The sequence below is a fragment of the Stegostoma tigrinum genome, chromosome 10 (genome assembly GCF_030684315.1).
Source record: "Stegostoma tigrinum isolate sSteTig4 chromosome 10, sSteTig4.hap1, whole genome shotgun sequence".
Classification (NCBI taxonomy): Eukaryota; Metazoa; Chordata; class Chondrichthyes; order Orectolobiformes; family Stegostomatidae; genus Stegostoma; species Stegostoma tigrinum.
The window spans coordinates 31,194,890-31,220,144 of NC_081363.1; the positions used below are offsets into that span (position 1 = coordinate 31,194,890).

Here is a 25,255-nt window from a genome sequence, read left to right on the forward strand (position 1 = left end):
TAGACACTGAGAATTCCTGACATGCTGGTGACTCCAGGTCACCATTTACTCCTCAAGACCTCCATCTTTAACAGAGATAATGAGAACTGCAGATGCTGGAGAATCCAAGATAATAAAGTGTGAAGCTGGATGAACACAGTAGGCCAAGCAGCATCTCAGGAACACAAAAGCTGACACTTCGGGCCCAGACACTTCTTCAGAGAGAGGGATGGGGTGAGGGTTCTGGAACAAATTGGGAGGGGGGGGAGGCGGAGAGAAAAGAAGATAGGTGGAGAGGAGAGTATAGGTAGGGAGGGGATAGGTCAGTCCAGGAAAGACGGACAGGTCAAGGAGGTGGGATGAGGTTAGTCGGTAGGAAATGGAGGTGCGGCTTGGGGTGGGAGGAAGGGATGGGTGAGAGGAAGAACAGGTTAGGGAGACAGAGGCAGGCTGGGCTGGTTTTGGCATGCAGTGGGGGGAGGGGACGAACTGGGCTGGTTTTGGGATGCGGTGGGGGAAGGGGAGATTTTGAAGCTGGTGAAGTCTACATTGATACCATTGGGCTGCAGGGTTCCCAAGTGGAATATGAGTTGCTGTTCCTGCAACCTTCGGGTGACATCATTATGGCACTGCAGGAGGCCCATGATGGACATGTCATCTAAAGAATGGGAGGGGGAGTTGAAATGGTTTGCGACTGGGAGGTGCAGTTGTTTATTGCGAACCGAGCGGAGGTGTTCTGCAAAGAGGTCCCCAAACCTCCGCTTGGTTTCCCCAATGTAGAGGAAGCCACACCGGGTACAATGGATACAGTATAATACATTGGCAGATGTGCAGGTGAACCTCTGCTTAATATGGAAAGTTATCTTGGGGTCTGGGATAGGGGTGAGGGAGGAGGTGTGGGGGCAAGTGTAGCACTTCCTGCGGTTGCAGGGGAAGGTGCCAGGTGTGGTGGGGTTGGAGGGCACTGTGGAGCGAACAGGGGAGTCACGGAGAGAGTGGTCTCTCCGGAAAGCAGACAAGGGTGGGAATGGAAAAATGTCTTGGGTGGTGGGGTCGGATTGTAGATGACGAAAGTGTCGGAGGATGATGCGTTGTATCCGGAGGTTGGTGGGGTGTGTGTGAGAACGAGGGGGCTCCTCTTTGGGCGGTTGTGGCGGGGGCGGGGTGTGAGGGATGTGTTGTGGGAAATGCGGGAGACGCGGTCAAGGGCGTTCTCGACCACTGTGGGAGGAAAGTTGCAGTCCTTGAAGAACTTGGACATCTAGGATGTGCGGGAGTGGAATGCCTCATCATGGGAGCAGATGCGGTGGAGGCGGAGGAATTGGGAATGGGGATGGAATTTTTGCAGGAGGGTGGGTGGCAGGAGGTGTATTCTAGGTAGCTGTGGGGGTCGGTGGGCTTGAAATGGACATCAGTTACAAGCTGGTTGCCTGAGATGGAGACTGAGAGGTCCAGGAAGGTGAGGGATGTGTTGGAGATGGCCCAGGTGAACTTGAGGTTAGGGTGGAAGGTGTTGGTGAAGTGGGTGAACTGTTCAACCTCCTCTGGGGAGCAATAGGCAGCGCCGATACAGTCATCAATGTAACGGAGGAAGAGGTGGGGTTTGGGGCCTGTGTAGGTGCGGAAGAGGGACTGTTCCACGTAACCTACAAAGAAGCAGGCATAGCTGGGGCCCATGAGGATGCCCATGGCCACCCCCTTTATCCGTAGGAAGTGGGAGGAATCGAAAGAGAAGTTGTTGAGGGTGAGGACGAGTTCGGCTAGGCGGATGCGGGTGTCGGTGGAGGGGGACTGGTCGGGCCTGCGGGACAGGAAGAAGCGGAGGGCCTTGAGGCCATCTGCATGCGGAATACAGGTGTATAGGGACTGGACGTCCATGGTGAAAATGAGGTGTTGGGGGCTAGGGAATTGGAAGTTCTGGAGGAGGTGGAGGGCGTGGGTGGTGTCACAGACGTAGGAAGGGAGTTCCTGGACCAAAGGGGAGAAAATGGAGATGGGTTCGGTGGGACAGGAACAGGCTGAGACAATGGGTCGACCAGGGCAGGCAGGTTTGTGGATTTTGGGAAGGAGATAGAAACGGGCCATGCGGGGTTGGGGAATAATAAGGTTGGAGGCTGTGGGTGGGAGGTCCCCTGAGGTGATGAGATCATGAATGGTGTTGGAGATGATGATTTGGTGCTCGGGGGTGGGGTCATGATCAAGGGGGCGGTAGGAGGAGGTGTCGGAGAGTTGGCGTTTGGCCTCGGTGATGGAGAGGTCAGTGCGCCATACTATCACTGCGCCACCCTTGTCTGTGGCTTTGATGGTGAGGTTGGGGTTGGAGCGGAGGGAGCGGAGGGCTGCCTGTTCTGCAGGGGAGAGGTTGGAGTGGGTGAGAGGGGTGGAGAGGTTGAGGCGGTTAATGTCTCGACGGCAGTTGGAGATGAAGAGGTCGAGGGAGGGTAGGAGGCCTGGGGGTGGTGTCCAGGAGGAGGACTTGTGTTGGAAGTGGGTGAAGGGGTCAGTGGAGGGAGGGTTAGGTTCCCGGTTGAAGAAGTAAGCGTGGAGGCGAAGGCGGCAGAAAAACTGCTCTATGTCCAAATGTGACTGGTATTCATTGATGTGTGGTTGTAGGCGGACAAAGGTGAGCCCCTTGCTTAGGACTGACCGTTCGTGCTCAGTCAGTGGGAGGCCTGGGGGGATGGTGAAGATTTGGCAGGGCTCAGTGTGGCTGTCTCCTGTGGGGTTGCTCGGTTCGCAATAAACAACTGCACCTCCCATTCACTAACCGTTTCAACTCCCCCTCCCATTCCTTAGACGACATGTCCATCATGGGCCTCCTGCAGTGCCACAATGATGCCACCCGAAGGTTGCAGGAACAGCAACTCATATTCCACTTGGGAACCCTGCAGCCCGATGGTATCAATGTGGACTTCACCAGCTTCAAAATCTCCCCTTCCCCCACCGCATCCCAAAACCAGCCCAGTTTGTCCCCAGCCCCCACTGCACCACACAACCAGCCCATCTCTTCCCCTCCCTCCAATGCATCTCAAAACCAGCCCAGCCTGTCTCTGCCTCCCTAACCTGTTCTTCCTCCCACCCCAAGCCGCACCTCCATTTCCTACCGACTAACCTCATCCCACCAGGTTGACCTGTCCGTCTTCCTTGGACTGACCTATCACCTCCCTACCTCCCCAGCTATACTCTCATCTCCACCTATCTTCTTTTCTCTCTATCTTCAGTCCGTATCCCCCTCTCTCCCTATTTATTCCAGAACCCTCACCCCATCCCCCTCTCTGATGAAGGGTCTAGGCCTGAAACGTCAGCTTCTATGCTCCTGAGATGCTGCTTGGCCTGCTGTGTTCATTCAGCTCCACACTTTGTCATCCATCTTTAACAGTAAGTCAGCAGCTGCAAGTATCTGTCATCTGCATCTATCATGCATGCCATGATATTTGTCATCATGGCAAATATCTGATCCACTTACAGTAAGGTTCCACACTGCCATGCTGTACTAACATCTTTTGTTGCAGTGGTACTCAAGCACATTTTGCGCAGGTTGTAGTACCCAGCTCACAGATTGGACCAGCTTGCATCTCAAGGCTGCTCATTTGCTCTCCTAGTGCTCATTCATCTTGCGCATACCTGGCTACTTGCAGAATCTCTGCTTTGTCTTGCCTCACCTTGTCATGCGTTGTCTTCAGCGTACACTTTTCATTGCTGGCGGCAGTCACCAGACAAGGGGTAGACATGGTCACCGTGGCATGTCTGTGCTAGCACTGCCACACTGCATGTTTTTCAACTAAATGATATTATTTTTAAGTTGAAGGGGAACAGTCTCGTGCTCAGGCATATCAAGGGAGACACCCTTCAATCAGGGGATCCTGGCACAGTGAGCCAAGAGACATCTACAATATTGGTTCAAGGCTTAGCCAGGATCAGATCAGACAATTCCTCCAGTGGGGTCAGGAGCAAAATATTGGGTGTCCTGCCATGGGTCTTTATTCTGTTCTATTGGCCATTTTCTCCTGGACTGGGAAGAATGGAAGGATTTTGTGAGATAGAAATGGATGTCACAGCTGCGTGCTGCTGCATACAGGGGAAATAGTGGTGTCCAGAATGAATGAACATGAGAAGACATAGTTTGTAGCATGGGGCAATTGGGAGGGTGAGAATGAAGAAAGATATTGCACACAACAGTGAGAATGGTAGAGCATGGATCTTAATTGCGGTAGCAGAAATAGTGAGTGAGCTAATGAAGAGAACGTGGTATTCAACATTGCAGAGCCGCAATGGTGACTGATTTTCTTCCTAAATGCTGTCATTTCCTTTAGTTAGGCTGGGACCACACAGACCTGCATGGCAACCTCGGACCAGGCTGTTAGGATCTGGTGTCATCCCCTCAGTGCTGGTCCTGCGGCAAAACCCATTGTGCTCTACCCTTGCCACCATGTCTAAAGAGTGCTGCCAGTTTCCCTATTCTTGCGATGCCCAAGGCAAATGTCATAACCTTGAAGAGTAGATCAGGACTGCCAGCACTTGATTTTTTTTTTCATCAACCTTTTATATTTGATGTCAAGGGTGATAGTCTGTACTTTGGTATTGGTCGGTTCTTCTTGGCCAAGGTGGCTGCCATGGGAACAGGGTAGTTAATGATAACAAAGTATGAAGCTGGATGAGCACAGCAGGCCAAGCAGCATCTTAGGAGCACAAAAGCTGAAGTTTCAGGCCTAGACCCTTCATCTCTGGCCGGCTGTGCTCATCCAGCTTCACACTTTGTTATCTTGGATTCTCCTGCATCTGCAGTTCCCATCATCTGCGATCAGGGTAGTTAATGAGGTATTTTTGGGACAATAACATGAAAACGTTTGCTAGGCCTCATGGAGAGAAGACCAACCTCAATTAAAATGACACTTTTGCCAAAAAATTGGAAGATTCAACCCAGCAGGCCTGGACTGGTATAATTTATTGAGTTACACAGAGCGGCATGTTTCCCAGTAGTGTGCCATGCTTAAAGAGATCTAAGTTAAAATAGACTTTTTTTTAAATCATTCATGGGATGTGGATATCACTGGCCAGACCAGAAATTTTATTGCCCATTCCTAAATTGTCTAGAGGGCATTTGAGTGTCGACCACATTGCTGTGGGTCTGGAGTCACACACAGGTTAGACTGTATAAAGCTGACATATATTTCCTTCCCTAAAGGACGTTAGTGAATCAGATGGGTTTTTCTGACAATTGGCAACTTTTTCGTGGCCATCATTAGAGTCGTTGCAGTCTTTTTTCCCATTTTTTGTGTTACCAAATAATAATTCAGCCATCTACCTTGGGATTTGTATCTGTGTAGCCAGAATGTTACCTGGGTTTCTGAATTAATTTAGCAATCATACTAATAGGTTATCACCTCCCCATATATACTTACATCGTTGTATATCCTCAGGTCACATGCAGTGATGCTGCAATGATACTTTGAGCACATCTCTTAAAGCTGTACTGATATGTATCTCTTTAAGGATATGCTGACATGCTGTGAGACATAACAGCTGAATTGGGATGGCCTGCAACCCAGGACTGCAGACCAGTTTAATGACCTGAATCTCTCAAAATCAGTTGGCAAATTTCTGAAAATTTCAAAAACAAAATGAGAAAAATAATATTGGATTTCAACCACCTTAGTGTTGACTGGTACAAAATCAGTGTAAACGGCATTGAGAGTATAAAACCTCACCAGGAGAAGATGTGATTAGAAATGGAGGCAAATGGAATTCAATCCACAGAATTGTGAGGTACTGGATTTGGAGGCAAAGTATAGCAGGACACCAAAAAGTGTAGAGAAAGAGAGAATTTTAGACTTTATGTCCACAGATCCCTTAAGGTTGCAGCACAAGACATTGTGGTTGAGAAGGCAAATGGGATATTTTCAACTTTTAGCCAAGCTTTAAGTTATAAGAGCAGAAAAGTTATGTTGGAACTGTACTACAAGCTGGATCACAGATTTTTGTATATAGCCTAGCTGTTACATTATTGGAAGAATGTGGTTGCAATCTGGGGAATACTGAAGATGTTAGCATCAATGGAGAATTTTAGCTGTAAGGAAAGATTTAATAGGCTGAAGTTATTTTGTTTTGAAAAGAGGAAGAAGAAAGATTTAAGTGAAGAATGAGGAAACTAGATAGCTCAGATTTGTTTAAGTTAACAAAGTGTGGGGCTGGATGAACGCAGTAGGCCAAGCAGCATCTTAGGAGCACAAAAGCTGACATTTCGGGCCTAGCCCCTTCAGCTTTCCTGCTCTTAAGATGCTGCTTGGCCTGCTGTGTTCATCCGGCCCCACATTTTGTTATCTTGGATTGTCCAGCATCTGCAGTTCCCATTATCTCTGAGCTCAGATTTGTTTACCTGGGCAAGGGATTCAGCAATAATTATGAGCATGTGGCACTGAATGATTCGTAATAGTTTGAGGGAACTGAAGATTTTCAATATGAACGAGAATATCCCAGCTTCCCAGCAGGTGCAGAAGATAAGACTGCCAAAAGCCTTGGACTTTTGGCACCTGGAACATATTACCACATGCATGAAGAGAAGGGTGTTTGAACAACATCAGACCCCTGTGCTTACGTTAAGGCCAATGTCTGAGAATGTGTAGCAGATGAAAGTATAGTTTTTGTTTTCACATAATATCAAGGAAACTTGGGCTTAGATTTTGTGGGCTAAAATGTCATTTGGGCCATGGCGGGGGGTGCACAGTGGGTGGGTGGTGTTGAGTGGACTTCTTGCCACCAATTTTCCCAGTCATTGACGTGCAGCAACTTACTGCGTGAAGAACTGCTAATTGCTTTAAATGAAACTTGCAACCCATTCTCTGGAAAATCTTGAAGAAATGCTAGCCAGTTAGATTGACTGATAGTTCAGTGACCTCACAGCACTAGCTTGAACAGTGGCCAATTCAGAGCCGAAAGCAGTCCATACAAGCCAAGCAGACCAGGTAATTCAGGTTTGGGTATCTCAGCGAAGCGGACAAGGAGCCAGGGTGACCAAGGAGGAAGGGTTAAATGGGGATATGAATTTTGGGGAAGAGGTGTCTCAAGTGGGCCTTCCCCAGCACCAGCCCCAAAGCTAAAGCTGCTGAGCTTCTCGAATGACAAGTGCCTTCCCCTGTTGTGGGTAAAATACTGCCAGGGGCTGCAAGTGTAAATGGCTTTCTGCTGAGTAAGAAGAGTCCAATGGAGACTTGTGACTTGTGACAAGCATTTTGAAGGTTCTGAAATAGCAGAAAGCAGACCTTCCACTAAACTACCTTGCTAAATTTTTTAGCACCATTCACACATATTAGCGTAAGTTATCCCTCTATTCTGCCTGTTGCTGAGCCTTAAAATCATAGACATTCCTTGTAGTGGGCAGAATTCTGTACAAAGATCATACTTCTTTCATTTCACCCTGATTGCAAATACAAATGATTAATGTTTAATTTTTTTCATCTATTCAAATATTTTCCGCTTATAATAATTAAAAGTTTAAGCCAAGCCGTAGAACAGCCCTTTTGATAACTATCATGTTTGGCAGACGACAGATCTTCCCTCATCATTTGCAGTTCCTTGCCAATATTTAAGAGTTTTATTTCCAAGAAACGATTGCTGCTGCTTGCAGCTGCTCCCACCAAGAGACCTGCTGTCATGGTATGCACCCTTGTCTTTATTGTGCCATTTTCGCGTATCCATCATAGCTCATTTGCAATAACTCTGACAACCATCATCCAAATACACTGAGGCCTGCCGCTGTCTATTTTCTTCCCTAGAAGAGATCTCTGCAGTGCTGATCAAGTGGCTGGAAGATTTTTTTTTCTGGATATCACATTTTTTTAAAAAATGTATTTTTGCTGTATGTAAATTCAAATGCATCTTAATTTAGCTTATGGTCTAAATGTGGAATTTTTAGCATCCGCATCTCAAAGATCTCTATTCCATAGACTTTATTGTCCAGATTTCTGAGACAATAAAAGATTAATGTGTTTTTTCTGCCAAGGCTGTTTTTCAATTTGCTGTCAGCCCTAACTTGTCATCGCCATGAACATATCCTTTGTAGGTCTCTGAATTATTTAAAAAATATAGGTAAGTAAAGCTAGAAATGTTCTATAAGTACCATTTCTTATTAATACTAATTACCTGTCCAGCTATCTCTACTAGGTTAATTATTAGTTAGTTAATTAACTAATTGAGATTTGCCCATTACTTTTGTAATGTCCTTTATAAATCTAACTTAGCTTGGGGATTTGCAGAGGATGAGCTGACTGACCACTGCACCATGGTACAGGAGGCCATTCAAGAGGGGGGGATCAAGAAGACAAGTGGTAGTTGTAGGGGTCTCTATAATTAGGAGAATTGATAGCATCCATTGCAAGCAGGATCAGGAGTCCCGCATAGTGTGTTTTGCTCCTGGTGCCAGGGTGAGGGACATCTCCGACTGGCTTGAAAGGATATTGGAGCGGGAGGGGGAGGATCCAGTTGTTGTGGTCCATGTTGGGACAAACAACATAGGCAAAGCTAGGGTAGAGGACCTGTTCAGGGATCATCAAGCACTAGGAAAGAAATTGAAGTACAGGTCCTCAAAGGGTCATAATCTCCAGATTACTGCCCGAGCCACGTGCCAATTGGCATAGGGAAAAGAAAGTTAGGGAAGTAAACATGTGGCTAAAGGAGTGGTGTGGGAAAGAGGGGTTCCATCTCATGAGGCATGGACATTAGTTTTGGAACAGGAGGGATCTGTACCAATGGGATGGTCTCCACCTGAACCAAACTGGAACCAGTGTTCTAGTGAAAAAGGTAAATAGAATGGTCACTGGGATTTTAAACTAGTTAATTGGGGGGAATGGAAGGGGAAAGCGACAGGAAATATGGTAAATAGAAAAGGAAATAACTGGTTAACATTTTTGCAGGAGGGTTTGAGTACATCGAGGACTATGAAGAAAGTTAGAAGGAAGGAAAACTCAGAAGATATTATCAGTGGAGAAGGTAGAATTCAAAAAGAAGGTATAAAACTAGCATAAAGGCACTTTACGTAAATGTTCGTAGCAGTTAAAATAGGGTAGGTGTGTTCACGGCACAAATGATCATGAATGACTGTGATTTAGTAGCCATTAGGGAGACATGGTTGCAGGATGGCCACAACTGGAAATTAAATATTAAATATTCAGGGATAACAGATTATTTGGAAGGACAGACAGGAAGGTAAGGGAAGTGGTGCTCTGATATTTAAGGACAACATCCAGGCGGTAGTAAGAGATTATATAGGTTCTGGATGTGAGTTTGCTCGCTGAGCTGGAAGGTTAGTTTTCAGATGTTTCGTCACCATTCTAGGTAACATCATCAGTGAGCCTCCGATGAAGCACTGGTGTTATGTCCCGCTTTCTATTTATCTGGTTAGGTTTCCCAAGGAAACCTAACCAGATAAATGGGAACCTAACCAGATAAATAGAAAGCGGGACATAACACCAGCACTTCGTCGGAGGCTCACTGATGATGTTACCTAGAATGGTGACGAAACATCTGAAAACTAACCTTCCAGCTCAGCGAGCAAACTCACATCCAGAACCTCAACCTGAGCTACAAATCTTCTCAAAACTCGCTAGATTATATAGGTTCTATGGAGAATAAGTTTGAAACCATTTGGGTGGAAATTACAAATTCTAAGAAGAGGAAGCCACTGATTGGCGTAGACTATAGGCCACCAAATAATAACTTCACATTGGGATGGGCAATAAACAAAGAAATAACTAATGCCTGTAAAATTGATATGGCAGTTATAATGGCGGATTTTAAACTACATGTCTACAGACAAAAAAAAATGCAGATGCTGGAATCTAAGGTAGACAAACAGGAGGCTGGAAGAACACAACAAGCCAGGCAGCATCTGGAGGAAAGCAGAATTCACCGTTTTGGGTATGACCCTTCTTCAGGACAGGATGTGGGGTAAGGGGAGCTATAGGTAAAGAGGGGGTAGAGGAGAGTGGGAATAGTGGAGCGGTGGTGATAGGTGGACACTGATAGTTGGTATGATTTGGTGGTTGATGGGAGGGATGAATCAGGTTGGTGGCTGGAACGGAGGGTCAGAAGGTGGAATAGAAGGAAGGAGGTGAAGCTGGAAAGGGAGCTGCAGGATGGGTGGAAAGGTTATTTGAAATTGGAGAACTCAACATTGAGTCCTTCATGCTGTCGGGTGCCCAGGTGGAAGAGAAGATCGTGTTCTTCAAATTTGCATTCTGATTCACTGCGATACTGGAGGAGACTAAGGACAGAGAGGGATTTGAAATGGGTAGTAACTGGGAGGTTAGGTTGGCTATTACAGGCCAGGTAAGGATGCTCAACAAAACAGTTACCTAGTCTATGTTTGGTCTCACTGACATAGAGACCACATTCGGAGCACTGGATGCAGTAGATTAGATTGGAAGAGATGCAGGTGAAGCTCTGTCTCAACTGAAAGAACTGTTTAGGGCCCTGGATGGAGGTGAGGGAGATGGTGTGTGGGCAGGTGTTGCATCTTTTATGGTTACAGGGGAAAGTACTGAGGGGCTTGGGGTGGTTGGTGGGGAGTATGGAGTGAACTAAGGAGTGGTGAAGGGATTGCTCCTTCAGAAGGCAGAGAGGGTTGGGGAGTGGAAGATGTTCTGGGTGGTGGGATCTAATAGTTGTTGGCAGATGTGTTTGAGGATGATAGGTTGGCTGTGGAGACTGGTGGGGTGGAAAGGGGGTGTCAAAGGGGACCCTCTCTTTGTTATGTTTGAGTGGAGGGTGGCTAAGAGCTGTGGAGTGGGGATTGGAAGAGGCATGATGGAGGGCAGTCTAGATGACAGAGGAGGGAAAAGAAAAACAATGTTTGAAAAAGGCAGACATCCGGGATGCTTGGAAGTGAAACATCTCCTCATCAGAGCAAATGCAACGGAGACAGAGGAATTGGGGAAAGTAGGATGGAATTATTGCAGGATACCATGTGGGAGAAGGTATAGTCTAGGTAGCTATGGGCGTCTGTGGTTTTATAATAAATGTTGGTCCATAAACTGTCACCAGAAATGGAAACAGAGAGTTCAAGAAATGGTAGGGAGGTGTCTGAGATAGACCAAGTGAATTTGAGAGCAGGGTGGAAGTTGTTAGCAAATTTGATGAACTGCTCCAGTTCAGATTGGGTGCAGGATGCAGCACCAAAGCAGTCATTGATATAACAGCAGAAGAGTTAGGGAACAGTACAGGTCTATGTGCTAAAGAGGGACTGTTCAACATAACTGACAAACAGGCAGGCATGGCTGGGGCACATGCGAGTGCCCATGGTAACCCCCTGGATTTGCAGAAAGTGAGAAGACTTGAAGGAAAAGTCATTGAGGGTGAGGACTAGTCCAGTGACTCGGAATGCAAATTTGAAGAATCTTCCGCCTGGGCACCCTACAGTGTGAAGGACTCAACATTGAGTTCTCCGATTTCAATTAACCATCCCACCCATCCTGTGGCTCTGTTTCCAGCCCCACCTCCTCCCTTCATTTCCACCTTCTGATCCTCCCTTTCAGCCACCAACCAGATTCACTCCTGCCATCGACCAGCCAAGTCATACCTACTACCAGAGTCCACCTATCACAACCATTCTGCTACCCCCTTACCCCCTTCCTTTATCTACAGCTCTCCCTACCCCCGCTTCCAGCCCTAAACAAGGGTAATACCCAAAACATTGATGTCTCCTTTCCACTAGACACTGCCTGGCTTGTTGTCTTCTTCCAGCCTCCTGTTTGTCTATCTTAATCTACATGTCGATCAGTCGAACCAGGTCAGTCAAGCCAGCTTTGACAAGGAGTTCACTGAATGGATCCGTGATGGCTTTCTTGAACAGTGTGTAATGGAACCAACAAGGGAGAATGTTATCCTAAATCTGGTCCTGTGTAATGAGACAGAGATAATTAATGATCTCATAGTTAGGATCCCCTTGGAAGGAGTGATCACAGTATGGTTGAATTTAGAATACAAATGGAAAGTGAGAAGATAAAATCTAATACCAATATCTAGTGCTTAAAGGACACTGCAACAGGAAGAGGGAGAAATTGGCTAAAGTGGACTGGACGCAAAGACTCTATGGTGGGACAGTTGAGGAACAGTGGAGGACTTTCAAAACAATTTTTCAAAGCGCTCAGCAAAGTATATGCCAGTCAAAAGGAAGGACTGTAAGAAAAGGGGTAATCAGCTACGGATTCCTAAGGATGTCAACAGAAAGCCACAAAGAAAATTATAAAGAAAGTTAAGATAGATTATGAGACTAAACTGGCTCAGAATATAAAGACAGATAGCAAAACTTTCTGTAATTAAATAAAACGAAAAAGAGTGGCTAAAGTAGATTAGATTCAATTAGATTCGATTAGATTCCCTACAGTGTGGAAACAGGCCCTTCGGCCCAACAAGTCCACTCCGCCCCTTGAAGCATCCCACCCAGACCCATCCCCCAAAAACCGACACACCCCTGAACACTATGGGCAATTTAGCATGGCCGATCCACCTAGCCTGCGCATCTTTGGACTGTGGGAGGAAACCGGAGCACCCGGAGGAAACTCACGCAGACACGGGGAGAACGTACAAACTCCACACAGGCAGTCACCAGAGGTGGGAATCGAACCCGGGTCCCTGGTGCTGTGAGGCTGCAGTGCTAACCACTGAGCCACTGTGCCACCCCCATAACAGACATTGGTCCTTTAGAGAATGAGAAGGGGGATTAAATTATGGGAAATGAGGAAAATGCTGAGGCACTAATCAGGTATTTTGTGTCAGTCTTCATAGTGGAGGATATGTATAACTTGCCAGTAATTGATGACAAAGTGACTAAGATAGGTGAGGAACTTATCATGATCATTGTCACAAAAGAGTTAATGTTGGGCAAGCTAATGGAATTAAACTTAGACATGTCTCCTGGCCCTGATGGAATACATCCCAGGGTACTCAAAGAGATGGTGTGAGTAATAGCAAATGCACTCCTGGTAATTTTCCAAAATTCTTTGGAGTCTGGGGCAGTTCCAGCAGATTGGAAAACAGCCAATATGATGCCAATATTTTCAAAAAAGGAGTAGATAAAAGATGGGGAATAGCATGATTAAGATGATTATCTTAACTTCTATAGTAGGGAAAATGCTTGAATCTGTCATCCAAGAAGAAAAAGCAAGACATCTAGATAGAAATTGTCCCATTGGGCAGATGCGGCATGGGTTCACAAAAGGCAGGTCATGCTTGACTAATTTGCTGGAATTCTGTGAAGATATTACGAGCACTGTAGACAACGGGGACCCAGCAGAGGTGGTGTATCTGGATTTCCAAAAGGTATTTGACAAGGTACAATGAAAAAGGCTGCTGCCTATAACGCCAGACACCTTTATCTTATGCAATGTGTAGGCGTGGATCGAAGATTGTTTAACCAACAGAAAGCAAAGAGTGGGGAAAATGAGTGCTTTTCTGGTTGGCAAAGAGTGACTAGTGGTGTACCTCAGGGATCAGTGCTTGGACTGCAGTTGTTTACAATTTACATAGATGATTTGGAGTTGGGGACCATGTGTAGTGTGTCAAAGTTTGCGGATAACACTAAGATGAGTGGTAAAGCAAAGTTTGCAGAGGACTCTGAAAGTTTGCAGAGGGATATGGATAGTATAAGTGAGTGGGCAAAAGGTCAGGCAGATGGAATTCAATGTTGATAAATCTGAAGTCATCCATTTTATGAATAATAGTAAAAGGGGTTATTATTTGAACAATAAAAAATTGCAGCATGCTGCTGTGCAGAGGGACCTGGCTGTCCTTGTGCATGAATTACAGAAGGTTGGTTTGTAGGTACAACAGGTAAGTCGAGAGGCAAGTAGAATTTTGTCCTTTATTGCTAGAGGGTTTCAAAAGCAGGGAGGTTATGTTACAACTGTACAATGTGCTGGTGAGGCCACAGCTGGAGTACTGTGTGCAGTTTTGATCTCCTTATGAGAAAGGATATACTGGCACTGGAGGGGATGCAGAGGAGATTCACTTGGTTGATTCCGGAGTTAAGAGGCTTGGCTTATGAGGAGAGGCTGAATAGACTGGGATTATATTCATTGGAATTTAGAAGAATGAGGTGGGGATATTACAGAAACATATAAAATTATGAAGGGAATTGATAAGATAGAAGCAGGGAGGTTGTTTCCACCGGCAGGTGAAACTACAACGAGGACATAGCCTCAAAATTAGGGGAGCCGATTTAGGACTGAACCAAAGAGATGTGAACCTGTGGAATTCCCTGCCCAGTGAAGTAGTTGAGGCTTCCTCATTGAATATTTTTAAAGTTAAGATAGATAATATTTTGAATAGTAAATGTTATGGTGCGAGAGTGGGTATGTGGGTCTGAAGCCATGATCTTATTGAATGGTGGAGCAGGCTGGAAGGGTCAGGTGACCTACTCCTGTTCCTGGCTCTTATGTTCGAGTGATGAAGAGCAGTGTTTTTGATGAGAAACACCATTCAATTGTATATATAGAATGGAGAGCAAGGAAAGAAAGCAAAACTTTCACTTCAGGATTTGATGCCATTGAGAAATGAGAAGCTGTAATCAAGAAAGTATGAAATGGGTTATGGAAAGAAGATCTCATTAAAATGAAAAATATTAAATAAAGAAGTTAAGATTAGATATCCGGGGGGGAAAGGAAAATTGGAACCTAAAGAAACAAATGCAACAGGGAACGTCAAAATTACAGTTAAATTAACACTCTTCCCTTAGTGTGGTGGGTAATCATTTCTGTAATGATAAGAGTGCAGATCATGAAATTTCTGTAGTAAGCAAAACATTTAAAGTGCCAAAGCATTTTGTATGTGTCAAGGCTGTCTATGAAAAGATTTTTCTGTAATGCACATTACAATTAGCTATGTACTTTAACAGTTAAATATGTTCTGCAGTACAGTGCCTTTTTACTATCTAAAACATGCTGTAAAGTGTTAGGATGGCCTCCAGTGATTTGATTACCTTAGTAATTGTGCTATTTATTGTTTGTGTGTGTGCCGTTTTCTTGATTATATGTATATGCATTTTTTTTTTGTTATATATTGCCTTCAGTTAAAAAATCCAACATAGTCTTTAATATGAAGATATATTTCTAACACGTACCCTTACTGCTCTTGTAAGCCAATAAGGACAAAATTGGCCTTCATTCTAAAGAAACCTGCTGTTGTATAACAGTTTCTCACGCCTGGTACTTCATTATAGATGCTACTGCTTCAATTTACTTGTATGAATCTTGCTGTAAGGGAGTATACCTTCAATATACTTTTAGTGCACAACTCTACTTGTTAATCTCACATAAACCATTTGGACAAATTACAGTGTTGGATTAAATGCAGAATTAAGAGCTAAAATCACAATTATCATTTTTCCATCTTTCTCATTTTCTTTTTAGAAGTTACAGAAGGATCACTTGTTAGCTCAACAGGTTTTGAAGAGTATAGTCCAGAGATTGGCACAACAAGACAAGTTTCAAGCTTTGAGTCTCACAGTATGATCAGCTCAGATTCAGGAATAGAAATGGCACCAGGGGATTCTATTGACTTGGCCAAAGCTTTGGTGGACCCCATTGGAACACAGAAGACAGATTTCCAAAACTACATTGATATGTGTCATTCAGGAGAATCGAAAGGTCAGGAATTATCAAACAAATACTGGGAAGAAAAGATATCTTTTCTAGATAACACATCAGCTGACATAGAAGCCTCCGGAGAAGCTCTGAAAAAGTCAGTTGAGGAGATAAAATTGATAGAAGAAATGAGCCCCTGTCTGAGTCCTGAGGAACCGACAACTGCACCATATGTGGAAGAACCTTCAGATGAAGACATTTCAGAGAAATGGGAAATGGAGGACACCCAACACAATGTTCACCCAGTGGATACATGTGCATCACCAGCCCATGTTTTACTTACTGAGCTAGAAACCATAGTAGATCCCAATAGCTGGTGCAAGTCTCAGCATGAACAAGAGGTGAAACCAAAGCAAGGATCCGATGTAGTGCCAACTGTGACTGTATCAGAGCCTGATGATGACAGCCCAATCTCCCAAACGCCTACTCCCTCAAGCTCAGGTAACAAATGTTATGCGAGTTTCTCTAAAAGGTTTGCAGTGTGCATACACACTATGCCAAAATGGTCTTTTATTCATTAAATTAGGGTAATTGTTTAGTATGTGTGTGTTTGTTTCTCTGTGTTGACATTCTGTTTAACTTGAACATCTTCCTTTTTCCCTTTTTTCTGGCTTTTTTTTAATATGGTCAAGAGTTTGTTAATCTGTCACTTTTATGTAACTCACCATGATATTTCTTTTCCTTATTTGTCTATCCTGTTTATACAGCTGGGTGGTTTTACACATCAAGAGAGAAAGTGAAATGCCATAAAAGTGGTCACTGATAGCACAAGTGTGAAAGGAAACAAATAAAATTTGAAATTTAAAGAAAAATTATGTAACTTTGTGCTTGTCAACACAAGCACAGTAATTGATGCATGCTTGATCAATGCAATCTTTTTTAAATTGCGTGTTCTCTATCTCAATCAGGAAATTTTGTCTGTTCCTTTCTTAGTCTTTTTTGTGTTTCTCTCACATTTCATTTTTCAAGAGAAAAATAAAATTGAATAATAAAAAACTGCCTGTCTTCCTTTTTCTATCTTTCTCTTTTGCTTGTCTTATTTTCTCTTCTCTTTGAAATTAGAAGAGATGATTTTCATGTACCAGGCTAGTTAAAACTGCACAGATTACTTAACACCTTCTGACCACATTTTTTTATGCAGACTTCTAGACAGATTTACGTTAATCTTGTGATTGGCTAGCTAATTTCTATAGAATTAATATTTAGCTCTGCCAACTACTAGTTACTGACTCCATTCTTGGATCTCCATAATACGGTTCAGGACTCAGCAAAGACAGTGCCTGTTAAAAAGTCTGTGAACAGACTTTAAATAAAAACATTTACATTTAGGTCAGTGATGATAGGTATACCCAATTGTACCTCGATGTTTTCCCTTCCTGAAGTTGCATCGAAGATCCTTTATCATTGCGTGCTGCAAAAAAATCAACATTTTGTTGAAGCCTTTCTTATTCCTTGAATATTTCCAGTATAACAGTAGCATATTTGCTATATTTGAAGCCTCAGCTGCTTGTAAGAATTTTCTTATACATCTTTAATGGGACCAATCCTGCAGTCAAGTTCACCTTTGAAATGGAATGTTCAAATGACCTTCCTTTCATTGATTTGCTAGATGAGAAATTCGTCAGAGTGTTTGCTGACTACTCATAGCTTTTTCTTAATGGTCAGTGTGATTCCCCATGCTGTAAGACTGGTCTTCTCAGCAGTCTGGTTAATAGGGCCCAAGCCATATATTCACTGCAAGCTTAATGCTGGAATCGGGTGCATCAAAGCCATCTTGTGGGATAATTGTTAACTTGATCAAATCATGCGAATTGAGGAACAGCCAAAGGCTGCCACTTTTGTTCCTGGAAGGTGCACAGACTGCTTCAGATTAAAGAATGATGTTGATTCAGATATTTTAAATAAGTGAAGCTAGCTGTTTCATGCTGCTTCAGATTTGCTGTAGGTACCAAATTTCTTAGAATTTCTACTCCCAGTGATGCTTGAATGTAGGCAGTACATTTGACAGACTGGTGGGTCGTGCCAAATAACATGTGAAGAAGCAAAATGAACAACAGGTAAGGCACTGACTCTGCTCTAGCCAGCCTGTATTTGCAAAACCTTAAACATTGTGTCCAATGTTGGATGTGATTTTGCACTTGGACAAATGTGCTAAGAATTACACAGACAACCAATTTAAAATTGTCACTTTGGCTAGCAGTGTGGTGCACTTGCTTGTATTGGAAGTTATATATATTAATGAAGAAGGCCCTGTTCTTTGTAGACAGAACAACATTTGCACACACTGTATGTGTGTGTAATAGTTGCCGTTCTCTGGTTTATTCCTCAGGACAATGCTTTGACCAATGAGTCAACCTGGTTTAAATTTAAACAAAACTTTGCAGTTAGTGGCCATTCATCATTTAACTGGTGCATTCTCCTTGGCAAGTCCTGTACTTAATCAGAGATAGCAAGAACTCTAGATGCTGGGGTCAGAGATAACACCATATGGAACTGGATGAACACAGCAGGCCAGGCAGCATCAGAGGAGCAGGAAAGTTGACATTTTGGGTCAGGACTCTTCTTCAGAAATTCTTCCAGCTCCATTCTGTGTTACCTCTACCTATCAGAGTCCACTTTCCAATTAATTAGCGCACCCTTGTCATTCTGTATAAAAATGGTTCCCCTTTACATGAGGACAATTTACAAGAAGAATACCAAGGAGTGTAAAATGAAAGGCTTTGACAAAATGTGTCTTTTCTCAGTATTACTAAGTTCCGTACTACCAAATGACTATTTGAACATCTAACTTATGGTTTTTCTATAAGTTACTTTGCCAGATGTACCATGTAGAGAAGAGTGCACCATAAAACGGGTTGGCCTTTCACAACCTAAACCAGCTAAGTAGTGCTATTTGTTTAGGGTTAGTGGGAAACTCTCTGATTCTAGATTTTAATTTTAATTTGGCAAGGAAACTTCCCACATGGGGAAAATAGCTTTACTATATCTTGTACTTAGTTGCCCGTGAAGAACATGTAATCTTTCTTAGAATCCATTCGGCCCATTGATTTTTTTTCAATGACCCTCCAAAGAGCATCCCACCCAGAACCAGCCCCGTACCCTACCCCCATACATACCATGATTAATATACCTAGCCTGCACATCCCTGGACACTACTTAAATTCAGCATGGCCAATCCATCTAACCAGCACATCTTTGGACTATGATGTGGAGATACCAGTCTTAGACTGCGGTGGACAAATTCAGAAGTCACATGACACCAGGTTCTAATCCAGCAAGTTTATTTGAAGTCACACAAGCTGACAAAGGGGCTGCGCTGTGAAACCTGGTGTCATGTGACTTCTGAATTCATCTTTAGGCTGTGAGAGAAAACAGGAGCACCTAACAGAATCCCACACAGATGCATGGAGAATGCGAAACTCCAGACAAATAGCCACCCAAAGTTGGAATTGAACTCAGGTCCCTGGTACTGTGAGGCAGCAGTGTTAACCTCTGAGCCACTGTGCTGATTTTCTTCTGGAAAATCCATTGGTTTTCTTTTCTTTCTCAACTTTCATGACTCTGAAAGCTTTACTCTCCGTTTGTCTTTTCATCCCATGTCTTTGCAAGGCCATTGTACCCCAGGAAGGAATCAATTACATTATGTTGACCCATTTCTTGTACTATTTATGTATGAGCCTTGATGGTTGTTGGCAGAATATCTAACCACGATCAACATCACAGTAAGACTATTCTGCTGTCTCTTCTTGCCAGCTTCACAGATTTGTGTATGATATACTAATCCGACACTTTCATAGATGTGTATGATATACATTGGATTATTTTGGCCAAAAATCTGGATGGGTATTATACCTTGCTTTGATGTGTATAAAGCCATCAGATAATGCTACAGTTAATCCAATCTCTTCAACAGATTCCATTGCATATTATTCACAGCATTATCAAAGTAATGTAGTAAAGTTTTATTTAACAAAGTAATGGATTGAAAGTGTGAATAGTTTTCCTTTAAGATATGACTTTAATTCTTACTGATATTCATTCATGTTTTATTGTAATTGCATTTAGCTTAAGAAGCCTCCAATATGGTTCCCTAAATAGCCCAGCAGTGGCTTGCTTCAGTTTTTTTGGAAACTTGCTACTGTGCATTTTTAATTTTCCTGTTCCATAAAATGGAGAGGAGTAGAATACACAATTTTTAAGGTATTTGTGTGCTGCTGTAATTTTTGTTCATGAAATAGTTCAAAAGATGTGAAAGGTTTGCGAATTTATATCCGATCGTGTGCACAAAGAGTAGTATTTCAATAAAATGACATCATCTCATCTACTATTTGAAAACCACATCCCACTGCAATTTAAGAATTAGAATACTTAGCTGTAACAAATTAAGTTTCCATTTCTTGATTCCTAACACATAGAGGGATCTTAAAGTTAAACACAGCTTTTAAATGGCTCTTAAATTTCAAATATGGCATTTCTAAAAATAACAGCTTGGCAATCAATCTTTGGGCCTGTGGAATTGTGAATCTTGAAGTTAGATGGCCTTGTAAAGTTTTATATCCCTGCTGGTGACACTAGAGCTTCTGTTGTTAAAATTAATGCAGAGCCTCTACTTTTTAGTGCTGTTCTATGTCAGTGAGTAGAATCTGACATGAATGTAATATCCAGTGGGACAGTACTGGAAAAAGCATTCATGAAAGGTCGATTAAATTATCACTAGGCATTCTAAAGTGAAGAACTAGAAAAGGGAAGTGGAATTATTAGGGAACACCACATTTGGCATGACCTATTGTTGAATTTCCTGCTATGCTGTTGTTAAGTGGGCTCATATTAAATGTATCCTATAGTAGCTCCCTAAAATGGGTAGAGAAAAAAATAGTGGAAATGCCATTACTGGCTTGTTCTTGTATACATATGTAAGACCAGCCAAAGAGCAGTTTAAGCAAGGTGTAGTTTCAGAATGCATGCCCACCAACTTGGAGGCTATGAAGTATAAAAGTCCATTTGCAAGAAGAATCTGTTTTACGAGGATGCATCTTCAGTCTAGCTCTTCCTTCCTCGATATGCAACTGAGCTTTTAAAAATGTCAGAACTTAACAGATGTGATGTTGATCATAAATGAGATATTACATGTGCTATTGCAGCAGCAAAAAGAAAGTAACTTTGGGTGCTCACTGAGCATATTTTCTGTCTGCATTTATGATTGCAGAAGAGTCTGATTCACAGATTGAAGCTGCTTACCATTTCCTGGAGGAGGAACGTTCTTCTGCCAACAAGATGTCAGAGCAAATTCAGTGTTTTCCTTTTAATGCCACAGAAGAGGAGAGGTCCCCAAGTGCTGGCTTAACAAAGCTAGATGAATCTGAGCAGAATTTGTCAAATCTACCAGCAACGACGTTAGACCTAGAGGCCAGCAGTGCTGAATCTGGAGATTCTGAGATAGAAGTAGTGCCGGATGAATCACTCTCTTTGGAAGAAGCAGAAGATTGTAGCTATATGGCATTCAGACAGGTTGGTGGGACTCCACCTTCTTCTGTTTCTTCAGTGCAGTATAGCATCCTGAGGGAGGAACGTGAAGCTGAGCTTGACAGTGAGCTCATCATTGATCCATATGATGCTTCATCAGCATCTGAAGAAAGTCTTCAAAGAGAACAAGACTCCCCTATGAAATATAACAGCATGGGGAAAGAGTCTGCTGAAAAAGTCTCGATAATGGACAACCAGCAAGAATCAGATTATCAGTCAAGTCAATCAGCAGAGTATCCTGCAACTTTCATTCCCAAGAGTTCTAATGGAACTGAGACAGCTACTGTTGAGCCTCTTACCCCTCTAAATTATTCAGAAGTTTTCATTACACCTGAGGTAGTAGTTGAAGAACCATCTCCTGAAGAAGTCTGTGAAGAAACAGCTGGGAAGATAAGTGATAGCAAATCCTCAGATGGAGCCAAGACAGGAAAGGGTTTGGACAGCTGCCAGCCTATTACTTCTGAACGGTTTCTGCTGGTACTAAATAAGAAATCAGGTAACTTTAGCCATTACTCTGATCTTAGTAATCTATTTTAAACCATCTTCAAATCTCACTAACTTAAAATTTATAATGCGTCTGTTCGCAGGTTGCCTTTCAGAAGTCTTCAGCAAATTGCTTGACATTGGCTGCATGTTTAGTTAATTAATATTATTTTAAGTTGACCTTAGTTAATTACACCAGACTGATTTTCTCTCCTCCCTATCCCCACCCCAACCTAGTGTCAAGTACCCCAGAATTTAAATGTCGTGTGTAATGCCCATCAGCCATTCAGGTAAAGTAATCTAAGCGAAATGCCAAAACTTGAATTATTTATAAGTCAGTACACTTACCTGAAGAGCCATTTGTCAAAAACTATTGAAAATATTTTCAAAAGTCTCACTCTGGGGCACACATAACATTTAATGTGTTGAATTATTCCTCTTGTCACTGTATATTCCTGTAGTTAAGGATTTGAATGCTAGTAAAGTAACTGTCAATCTCTGCTTATCTATTGTAATGAGTAAAAATGATGTCTGACTAACTGAAAAAAAAGCTGGGGTAAAGATTGTTTTGGATAATGAATTTAAATGCATATTTCAGCCTGAAAACTGTGTTATTTAATTACATGAGAATGTGCTTTTAAAAACATTATCAAACAATTAAAAGGTTCTCTTTTCAGACCTCTTCTACCCAGCATTGGTCAGTAGCCCATTCAGCCCTTCAATTCAGCAAGATCACAGTGAATCTATGCCTTAAATCCACCCACTCACCTTAGCTTCATATTATTTTTATATTCTTATCTGATTAAAAACTATCAATTTCAGATTTAAAATCATTAATTTTTGTGGAAGAGTTCTGTATTTTTGCCGGCCTTCTCATGAGTGTGTTTCCTAACTTCTCTCTTGGAAGACATGGCTTTGACTTAAAATTTTATGTCCCCTTGTCCCAGTCTCCCCTGTCAGTGAAAACAATTTCTGTTTATGCTGCCAATTCTTTGTAAGATTCCAAAACTTAAACAAAACAGACCTTAACAATCTTTCCTCAATGGAATAGATGTCTGATTATCCTTCCACCATAACCTAGGCCTTGGACACATGATAACATGATGATGAATTTATGCTACTGTCCTTCAAAGGGCATATTATTTCTAAGGCATATTGCTCTGAACTGAACACAACACTCCAGACAGACTTTGTACAGTTATAAAGTGTCTTCTTCCTCTTTTTAATTTCTGCTTCTCCTAATTATATGGATTCAGGCCTGAATTTTTGTTCCCTTATTAAAGCAATGTCTGGACAAGGCCATGCTTTGCAAATTCAACCCAGGTAATGGTGTCTTGGAAGTTTTAATTTTCATTCTAGGCTGGTAGGGTTATCTTGGAAGTCAGGTCGTTGAGCCCTAAAAAACTGGAGAATGTTGGGAGTGGAGATGGCTCAGCAGACGGCCTGCTGTTTCCACATGCCAGTTCTGTAGAGAATTTTAAGAAAGGAATAAAACATAAAACAACCCTTCAATCCTTACCGCTTCCATTGCCACACAATCCAAATGCTTCATGCATGCCAACTTATGTGAACACATTAGGGGCATTTAAACAGTCCTTGGATAAGCATATGGATAATGATGGGATAGTGTAGGGGGAGGGGCTTAGATTAGTTCACAGGTCGGCGCAACATCGAGGGCCAAAGGGCCTGTTCTGCGCTGTATTGCTCTATGTTCTATGTTTTATGATGTCACCACTTCTTGCATCGTTCATGGCACTCTGTGTCTTGTACCCACCCACCATGGCCCTATTATGAGCCCATGTTCCAGCTCATGCCCCTGTCAAACTCCCATGACCCTTTTACAGTGCCTGTGTCAATTTACTGCTCATGCCAACCCATACTTCCTATCTACCCCTTTAACCTCACTTCTGCCATGTGCAGTTACTCCTTATTCTCCATTAGCAGACATTAGAGCCTCTGCAGAGCTGAATAAAATAACCTCTGAGTCTATTGCCTACTTTACTAAACTGAAAACAATTCGTTCATAAAAATATAATTTTCTACATTTTAATTCCTTTACCTATGTGATCTTTTACAATAACAAACGTATAATTCAAGTGCACACCCTTAGACCAACAAGCATTGGATTCATACTCCCACTTTGTGCGTCTTGAGATCGTCAATCAAACTGTGAAAAGGAGGGTACATTTTGGTGATAATCTACGGTTATGATAACTGTCTTGGTGCACTAATCTAGGAATGGAAACCTTCCATCTTTTGGCAGCAGACTGCTCACTATATTGTGCTACATTTTTTTGAACATTTTGGACAATTTTTTTAAAGGTTTTATAACAGGACTTCTTTATGCCTTGGTAGCTTGACAGCGTCCCTTGACAGGTGCTCTTAACAGTTCATTCTGACACTTTTGATAGTTCATTTTGACAGTTGTACTGAGTTTCATAGTTCCATAAGTATTATGCATATATGTCTACTTCTAGCAATGCCAGAGTTTACTTGACCTTTCTAAAAGGGCACTTGATGTTCTCCAAATGGAAGTTTATCTAAAGAGAGACCTCATCGAGCCAAGCATGCCCTGGTGTCTTTCCAAATGAATCGACAATGTTCAGACTTCATCCAGCAGAGTCAGACCTATACACTATGTTTCAAACATCTAGATCACTGAGCTCTCGCTGGACTGGAGGCAACTGCTGATTTCTGTAGGCGAACGTCTCTATGAAATGACAAGGTACAAAGTGGGACCCGCTCCCATTCCTGCCCCCACGGAAATGATTGGTGCTGTGTTCAGGAGTAGGACGTCTAATTTTCAGTTAGTTCAGTCATTTTTACCATGGCAGAGAGTGCCTCTGTCATGTCTATAATCCAGGCCTAGTATTCTGTTATCTTTTTTGATGCTTTTGTATCTGACTACTGTAGTTTAATGGCCTGTGTACATGAGCACATATTTCTTTTGACCTTCACTCTGCTTTTCACTCTATGTGCATCACACTAATCTGCCATTTTAATGATCCATTTGCCCCAGAGTTACCCACTCACTTAATCTAGCAATGTTTCTTTATAATTTTATTACTCATTCCTGTATTATGATCTGTTTGTCATTGACAAAGTTAAATAGTTCTTTATTTTGTTTAACATACCAATTTCCATGTGTTTTTTGAAATTAGAATTAGAAAGCAAAAGACCTTCAAATTTATAAACATTTTATTGTAAATATATAGTTTAGCATAAACACCAATTTCTACCTTGCCCTATTTAGAAGTCAAACCCCACTACACAAGATTTATCTTTTTTTACCCATCACCAAATCACTTGCGTTACTTCCCCATCCTTATCTTCCATCAATTAATCATGTGTGTTTCTAATTAGATTAGCAGTTTACATGCAAAATCTATTGGGGCTGTGCAATGACACCAAAATGAAGGAAAAAAGGAGGGGAAAATCTTAGCCATTTTTTATATTCAGATGTGCTTTCACAGACAACTGATTTTTTTTCCATTACCAAATCACAGTGTTACTTTTTAACTTTATCTTCATCTAATTTATATGTAAAACCCATCAGAGGTGGTGCAATAACACCAACATTGAGGGAAGAGTAGGGAAAGACGGGAAGAGATTTGTAACCAGTCTGTTCAGAGATG

General features: G+C 42.5%; 1 protein-coding gene across 6 annotated transcripts in view; it reads left to right on the plus strand.

Moving 5' to 3' along the window:
• Positions 1 to 25,255, plus strand: part of rtn1a (reticulon 1a) — a 192,608-nt gene that overhangs the window by 86,987 nt on the left and 80,366 nt on the right. For 2 of the 6 annotated variants that reach the window (XM_048538010.1, XM_048538011.1), the window contains 2 exons: positions 15,381 to 16,055; positions 20,821 to 21,633. The exons of 2 other annotated variants lie outside the window; for them this stretch is intronic. In XM_048538010.1, coding sequence (XP_048393967.1) covers positions 15,381 to 16,055; positions 20,821 to 21,633 — 1,488 coding nt within the window. The remainder of the gene's footprint in view (positions 1 to 15,380; positions 16,056 to 20,820; positions 21,634 to 25,255) is intronic. 2 more of the 6 variants (XM_048538012.1, XM_048538013.1) reach the window with 1 other exon arrangement.